Raw genomic sequence first — 8,637 nt, 5'->3', positions numbered from 1 at the left:
TGTCAGATGTTACAGTAAGCTTGGACTCCTGTGGCCACAACCTGCCACCCGATAAGTAGAGGAAGATGGATAAATTGTTGGATACATGGTAAAAGTTCCATCTCCGCATTTCCAGCACATCAAATCAAAAATAAATTAAGATGACAGAGTACAGCTCTGCAGATAACATCATTAGAAAACTAAATGGAATGGTCACTTTTGTCGAGTCACTGCTTTTAAAGTTGACTCTGTATTTCAGGTCCAGACAGAGCACTCACTGAGCCCAGTTAGATTAAACTCACTGCCAGCATTTGCATCCCCAAATCATTAGCGTCATTAGCAGACACTAAAAACAGTTGGCAAAAGACAAAATTAGGCTTAAAACCAATATTGAGGAAAGAAATGGTGCAATGATAAACAATGGGAAACACAATTTCAAATAATTGTTACAGTGTGTCACAGAACTCTGGAGACAATAGCCTTTAAAACTGATGGAGCAGGCACAAGTTACTCTCTGTAATGAGCCTTTTATCGATCTCCACACTGTGTACTCAAAAGAACAGCTGGATAAGCCAAATGCCTTACTGACAACACAATAGGCTTCTCTGGACACCTCCCACTGTGAGGTGAAACTTTGTGGAAGATTAAAAATCTATTATTTATCATGGTAATATCAGTTTGCTCTGTTCCATCACAAAAACACCTCTCCACAAAGAAATGAACTGAAATCCTTGACAACTGATGAATCACCACAGCAAATGAAATTCCGTGTGTCTCTTTGATGTTCCTTTTTCTGTTTGTTTGTTTGTTTGTATGGGAATAGCTGTTGTCAGTGAAATTTCACATCAGCAAGGAATAAAAATAAAGATGAAACAATGTCTGTTTCATTTTTTTCTGCACTTTTATCGTATGTTGAACCCATGGACACTAAATTATTACAGCGCAGGAGAGTCTTAGACTAATTATTCCGGCAAGGAACATGGTGGAGCTAGTAACATTGCTTGAAAATGGACAAATGGATTTGGTTAAAATTTTTAGGGAAGGTCAGAAATGACACAAGGACCGAGTGATTAGATTTTGGCAGTGATGCCATTTATAGTTTGGATTCACGGATTTGTTAAAGATTTCTGTATCACTGCGAGATAGCAGCACGGCGTCACTGTAACTATGACAACAAGTGAACACTACGTCAGCTGCCTGCTGACAATCACATGATTGCGTTCCTGCTACAAATCGACCGTTGCAGACTTATTGGAACTTTAGCCGTTGGAAATGATGCAAGGAACAACTGATTAAACTATGGGGGTGTTTCCGAGTCCCATCAATTCCCGCCACCTGCTACATATTTAGGTCACGCATGTATCAGTACATAACGTACACATGCTAAACACAAGCCTGTGCTCAGTGCAAGGCCCCTTTGTTTGTGGGTACATCTGTATTAAATGACCACATTCTATGTTGCTGTGATTTCTGATCATCAGTAACTAATTAACAAATGCTGCATTTCTGACCGTGCCATATGGGGGAATGAACAGCCTTGGTGGAGTATTGCACTCTCTGAATGCTCTTCTAGTTTCGTGTTAGACTAGTGAAAGCTGTCTTTAGACAAAGAGGGAAACAGCAACAATCCAATGGATAACTTGAATGGAACAACTCTTACGAGTCCTGACTTTCCCCTTGTATCATTTCAAGAGAGCTGTGCACAAATTACAAACATAATAGCTCTCCAAGCACTACTTTGGGTGTAAACAGGTGGCAAGAAATGGCTAAGAGCCTCAGAAGTGCAGGTCCTCAGGGTTTTGAATACCCACAGCTGTGTGTTGATTGGTTGCAAGCTCCCTGAGCATTTCAATAGCATGAGGGAGGAACTACTTTTGAGGCCCACAAAATCTGTGGAGCAAAAAAAAAAACACTAATTAATGAATTTCATTGTGCACACATGGACATATGAGGGAACAAAGTGTGAATCCAAAAAACAAAGACTAAATTCGCCATTGAACTGTGTTGGAAAAGAATTTTTATTTTGAAATGCTGGTAAGGTGCCCATTAAAACCCAAACAAAACAAACACACAGTAATTGCTGAAACAGATAGAAAATTGATATGATTCTCCCAGACAAACTTATTGGAGCCCTTTCATTTCCATGACAGAAATACACAACTCGTGGACTAAACCTTCCATAGATCCAGAAAAGAAATCGACCAGATACAAATGTTCCCAAAGACATCGAAACACTCTGATAGGCTTTTAGCCCAAGACATATTTTACAAAATAACAACACAGAAGGCATGTTCCTTCACAGAAAAATGTAAAACTTGTATACATACTGGTGATACAACAATTATATGACAGGTCAAAACTGCACAGACAGACACTTCTGTAACAAAGATATTTACAGTAGTATAAAAAAAAGAATATTCTGTCAAATGCAAATATGCAAAATTAAAAACAAGTCAAGTATTTGTTGCAAATAATTATTTGTGTTTATTTTAACCTGCTTGAGCTACTACATAAGTTGGAATCACTACATGAGGACAGGTACAGTAGGTTGTCAATCATGGAGAAGCTTGTAACATTTCAGAAACGTGTTTCTGCGGTAGGGAGGATCCACAGGGACTAGACCTGTCACTCAGTTGTCCAACAGTGCGATGGTGTAGAAATCCCAGAGTAGGCACTTGGACACAATCAACTCCTGACCAACAAAGTTACCCATGAATAAAAGAAATCACATTTAATTTGTGTCCAAACACTGTTACGCTACACTCAAATCAATAGAAGTAATGCCTATGGCATGCTAATTTAGCTGTTTGTGGTTTGCTGCTGTGGCCAAAAGACAAGAGAAACTATGTGGTGTTTATTTCTGGATGGCAACATTTAACATAAATACATTCATATCTTCAAATATCATAAATTTATACCCCAAAAAATGAAATCATAATATGCATTAATTTATATTTTATATATTAAACTCCTTTGTGATGGCTTTTTGTTTTAACTGTGCTGTAGTTAGATCAACTAAGGAAATATTTAGTTGAACAAAAACTCTGTCTGTGGTATAGTGGATAACACACTGGTGCAACACTTTCAAGTAAAAATGAACAAAAAACATGTTTTTTAGCAATATTGTTGCCATATATGTTGCTATATGTATTAAATGATTCAGCCTGCAGTTGTTAATTCAGGCCTTCTATCCAGGGCAGTGTTACTGTGGCAGGTCATCACATAATGGTGTAACCTTGAATCAGGAGGTTGGATAATGCAGAAGGGGTCAGAGAAAAAACCCATGGAGAGTTAATCACTCGACTACACGCTTTTCAGCCTGTTGTGAGCTCAGTAATTTAGTTTTTATTACCCGCACGTCGAAGCAGGAATTATGGCTGCATGTAGGCAAACAAGCACAGGGTAATGTTATTTGTGTTCATCTCCATTTCAAACCTGCCCCCTGACAGGGACTGATTTGCCAAATCAACTTGCTTGACACGCAGATCCACAAGACACCGCTGCTGAGATTGGATAGGTGTGTACATCAGGCCCTCTGAGAGCCTCTGCCATCAGTTGTTACCCATTACACTCCTCTCTGAATAGATTTGTAAAGACAGAAGCATAATTCCAGCTGAACTTTATGGTTCTTTCTCACTGTACTCATTAACCCCTTTCCAGCAGAAATAAGCAAATGACAAACCCATTATGCACTACCTTAACCTTAACCACAAAGCAGACACACAAATGAGAAAAACAAAACATATAGCAGAATATTTTTTTTGCAGGAGTTAGAGAAGACTTAAGTTACAAACATGAGCTTCAACGGCGTTTCAATAAGCAACTTTCCACTGCAGGAACATGGGGCAGGTGTTTACAGCAGCTTCACTATGATCTGTCTTTTCAGATTTTCCATTATTATTGCAGCTTTACCTGCAATGTTAACTCCAAATGCACTAAAACAACGACAAATAGTAGTTACCCGATGAAACTCCAGTTCGATGATGACTTAGTAATTTGAACAATGGACATTTTGTTATGTTAGCTTATATGGTGAAATTTACATTAAAGATGGTGATGACAAGAGAGTGGAGGAATGCTACTCTATGAGGACTTGAACAGAGCAGAAGAAAGCCACTTGTCCTCTCCAAATTTAACCAATCAGCATTAAACCCTACCAAGGAGTTTTTCATGCTACCCCGAAGTACCGACCCTGGAGTAGATTCTGGTTTGACCCCCCCAAAAAACGGACCTGTAAGAGGCACTACTTAAGGCAGTTCTTGCTGTCACAACAACCACAAAGTTTTGGACCACGCTAAAACAGCCGGAAAGTTCCTGCAGTGGAAAACAATTCAATGAGATGACCATTATCCTGCATGTTTTCTCTGGTGTAAATAGGCAGTTGTTTGCTAATAAGTTAGGTGTACAGTCCAAAAAAATCTATTAGATCTGCAGAAATTCAGTATATTCATGTATACAGAGTTATGATGAGCTGCTATCTGGCAGAGTTTGTATTTTTTGAAGCCCATAAAAACAACTATACCTTCACATATGACAGTCAGATCCCAGTCTGGCAGCCTATTTGAAAGACACTTCACCTAGTCTTTTTATATCATTGGATGTTGAAATGTTGGCTATATTTTTGAAATGTTAAAACACACACACACACACACACACACACACACACACACACATCAGAACTGTGAGTGTATGGCGACTCTTCCTTTTCTGGATGTTCATTTGTCTTGGAGTAACATTGTTTAACATTGTTTCCTGGATCAACAGTATAATTTGTAAGGTTAATGTGGTGGCAGCGCTTGTACTGAATTGTTATACCAACTGAACGTTAACATCTTGACCTAGTTCATATGTTAGAAGTTTAATAAGAAAGCCTCCACCTTGACAGAGTGACATAAAGTACATAAATCCGTCAGTACAAAGTAACTGGGGGACACCGTCGTCGCCCTCATTCATCTCAGTCCAAATTCAATCTCATTGTGGATCGACACCAGAGTGGGAACATTTATCTCTCCAGTCTAAATCCATCATCTCGCTTGGAAATGTGAGTTTTTGGCTATGCTTTGCTTATTTTGTGCTATCACTGTTGTTGCCCCGTCTGGGTGTGGCTTATGCTTAATAAAACCAAAATAAATCCTACAGAATCATACAAAAGACAGAATTTATGGAACTAAGTAAAGATCAGATGTGTTTGAAAATCGAAGTGAATATGTTTTTAAACAGCTTTTAAGTCTTTTTTTTTTTTTACATAACTACACACGCACACACAAACACGCACGCACGCACGCACGCACGCACGCACGCACGCACACACACACACACACACACACACCACACCTCCTGAGTCGTACCAGCCGGTTAGAGAACCGTGCTGATGGTGTCAAAGTCCTTGCTGATCTGAGAGCTGCTGGGCAGTGACTTGAGGTACTCCAGGTGCCTCCTGGCATCCTCCTGATTGTGTCTCACGTAGTAGATGACATACGCAATCACCATCGTGAACCACCCGAACATAGTGACAAACATGGCTACATCAGTGGTCTTGTGGTGAAAGTTGCAGAAGTTGATCCCTGAGTCCAGCACCTGGATTACCGGTTTGCCTGCGTATTCCTCCTGCACCGCTGTGTGGCAGATCACCTCGTTTACTGTCTCGGGGTCGAGTCGCAGCTCCCTCAGGACCTCCTGCAGCATGCACTCACAGTGCCACGGGTTGTTTGAGAGGCTGATTTTTGCCCGTAGACGGGCAAATGCCTCTTTGGGGACACTTTGGATGCGATTGTTTGACAAATCCAGCACAAGGAGGCTGTCAGAAACTCCTTGAAATGCCCCAACGTCCACAGTCTCAATGTCATTGTTGGACAGGTCCAGCTCCTGAAGGTAGTGCAGCTCTTTGAAGGCATGGTTAGGGATGTGGGTGATGTGGTTGGATGCCAAAAGCAGGATAACGGTATCTCTTGGAAGATCGGATGGAATCTTCTCCAAGTTGCGAGACATACACTGGACCACCGTCAAGCCATTTTTTTCTATGCAGTGACAAGTTGTGGGACAAGCCATCACTGGTACATTCGCAAAGAATATCCCACAGAGCAAGCCCCATAATAGGGCAAAGCCATTGAAAAGCAGTGATTTCCTGGGCATAGCAGGCCCTGCCACGTCCTGCATATTCAGCAGTGACCTCCCACAAGTCCTGTCAGGCAAAGGCAACCATAGTTCCACCTGTTTCTGGGCATTAACTGGGAATGATCACTGCTGCATTAGTGCTAAAAATGATCAGTTTATTCACAGAAACATGTGGGCTTGTCTCAAGATAATCATTTAAATTAGATTTGAAAGAGTTTTATATAATCTTTTGAAACACATTTCAAAGGAGCTCATCCAAAAATTTGAGCTGCTCGTTGAACATATTCCAGCTTCGACCTGTAATTTCAGGTTTATTGTGAGGACGGTGAAAGCCTCAGAGAGCTAGGAGCAGACCAAGCCCAACACCGGAATCAATATGGCATGTAGTGCACTGGAAAAAAGCAGAGAAAATAATGTTATTCTTCAACAAAAAATGAATTACTGGTCTTAAATGTATAAGTGCACATGTGTTCACAATGTACATATGAAGAATGCAATCAGACAGTAGCTCCTGCCAGCCATCTTCTAAGTGCATGGGCAGTTGCCTTGGAGTAAATGCTATTCCTGCAATGTTTACAAAACGTCTAATGTGATTATTGAGAAAAATCCATTTCACTTCAGTAAATCTCATAAACCAGCAGGCATACTCATGGGTCATCGCTGGCATTTCTCATTCAACTAGGAAAAACGTAATTTTGTTCCTCCATTGTCTCCTATAAATGTTACATGGAATTATTCTCTGATCTTAGAGCCCTGCACATATCAATATTAATTAGCTGACCAAAGAAGAACAAACTATAAAAAAGAGTTCATCTCACACAATGAGGATAAGCTGAAAAGCTCTTTTTTTCACAGCTCCCTCATTTCAAGGACTGCTGTCTCTCATTCACAGACACATGATAAGAATAGCCGCGGACTCTAAAATTACTCCATCTGTCCTGCTGGAGGATCATCACTTCAGGACTGCGCACCCTCTGGTGGGCTAAACTGTTCACACAATGAACCCCCTTGCTGTGTTCGAGGTCATCCGCCCCGTGGAGCCGGTGTCTCTTTTTCATTTTTCTTGTCTTTTCTCCTTCTTTGGCGAGAGCTTCATATAGCTTAAGGTCACACACCATCTCTCTCACACACATACCAGCCTTAAAAAGGCCCCTCACGTTCTCATCAGTCTGGACGCAGCAGGAGGTGTGGACAAGATGTGGCTCCGACACACATAAGTGCGGTTAAACATCCCGCGGTTGTGTTATGACACCGCAGCATCTTGGAGTGAAATAATAGCGTTTACGCATGCACGGGGTTGAGGTGTGGGTTATTTCTGCAGCAGCCTCTTAAAGTGCAATTAGGTGGCAAATTGCCCCTTTTCTTTCCCAAGGAAATATAAAAGGAGCCAAAACGGATTACAGCAGGACAGAAAAATTAGGGAGGTAAACATTTATGCATCTTTAATAAGTATATTAGATGCCTAGAGGGGCCAGAAAACCTTGAGCAAAGATTTAAATTTAATAAGGCTAATGACGCGTAATTGTGGAGTAGGCAGCAAGGGAGTGTTTGGTAATATTGCGGATTTTAATCAAATTAACACGTGGTTCTGTGGATGCGATATTGCATCAGCAAAAGCAAATACACACGAGTAAACAGTCGAACTTAATTAAACACTGTTCTACTTGTAGGGGTGGATTTCTTACCGGGAAAGAGTTTGATCCTGAAAGACACTTTTTATACTCAGTCTCAGCGGAAAGGGAGGTGACGGGGAGGCAGGAGTTTTCACGTCTGCATGATGGTCTGAAGAAGCGTAAAGGTCTCTAAAAAGAAAGGCAAAATGGACATTTTCTTTAAAGAAAAAACTTCAGCGCGTCCACATCTCCGTGAAGGGACAAATAAGCGCAGCGTAAAGTTCCTCAGCGGCGCGCAACGAAGTTACATCTCCGGGAGAAACGCTTCGCATCTCCAAACGTGTCTGGGTGTCTATCCTCTCCTGAAGCGGTCACACTTGTTGATGAGCCTGGTGGAGGTGGGGAGGTAGGCGGAGGAGGTGTTGGTGTCCCAGCAAGGTCTCCACGAGTCGCACAGCTCCGGCTCATCACGCGCCTGCCTCTCCGAACCGCGCGCCTGGCGCCAGAAGGAGTCCCGGCTGCGCGTGGATTGGACTGCTGTTCCGTTGGCAGCTCTCCTCGTCCTCCAGTATCCCCCCGCCTCACTGTCTGTCTGTCCTCCTCCCTTCCTCCTCTCCTCTGCCACCCCTTCTCTCCTCTAAGCAAATTAGACAAATAAACAGGAACACTGAGGCTGAAAATTGTTCTCAGAGACAAACAGCTATCAATACAATTAGTAATAACTTTTAAAGTGGCTGACAGTTCGTGGGAGTGGATTTCCTTCATGGAGGGGGTACACATTTAGTACTGGGCTAAGCATCCTCCCCCAGGAAATTCTGACCATCAAGCGCTTAATTTCCTTCCATTGTGGTGGACTTTTTACGCACTAGTTTTTGCTTTTTCTGCATCGATTTATGGTGGAAATGTCTTTATGAACGAAAAGAAAAACTAA

General features: G+C 41.7%; 1 protein-coding gene across 1 annotated transcript; it reads right to left on the bottom strand.

Annotated features, from left to right (window-relative positions):
- Window positions 1-1,979: 1,979 nt before the first annotated feature.
- On the bottom strand, window positions 1,980-8,410 carry lrrc3 (leucine rich repeat containing 3). Its single transcript, XM_035950097.2, has 2 exons — window positions 7,779-8,410; window positions 1,980-6,484 (listed from the first exon to the last, which is right to left on the bottom strand). Exon 2 carries the CDS (start codon window positions 6,133-6,135, stop codon window positions 5,335-5,337), a length of 801 nt encoding a protein of 266 aa, XP_035805990.1. The 5' UTR covers window positions 6,136-6,484; window positions 7,779-8,410; the 3' UTR covers window positions 1,980-5,334.
- Window positions 8,411-8,637: the final 227 nt, after the last annotated feature.

Source organism: Amphiprion ocellaris, chromosome 11, assembly GCF_022539595.1.
Source record: "Amphiprion ocellaris isolate individual 3 ecotype Okinawa chromosome 11, ASM2253959v1, whole genome shotgun sequence".
In the NCBI taxonomy this organism is placed as follows: domain Eukaryota; kingdom Metazoa; phylum Chordata; class Actinopteri; family Pomacentridae; genus Amphiprion; species Amphiprion ocellaris.
Note: the sequence above shows the minus strand (reverse complement) of the source record. Positions and strands in the feature narration are given on the sequence as shown.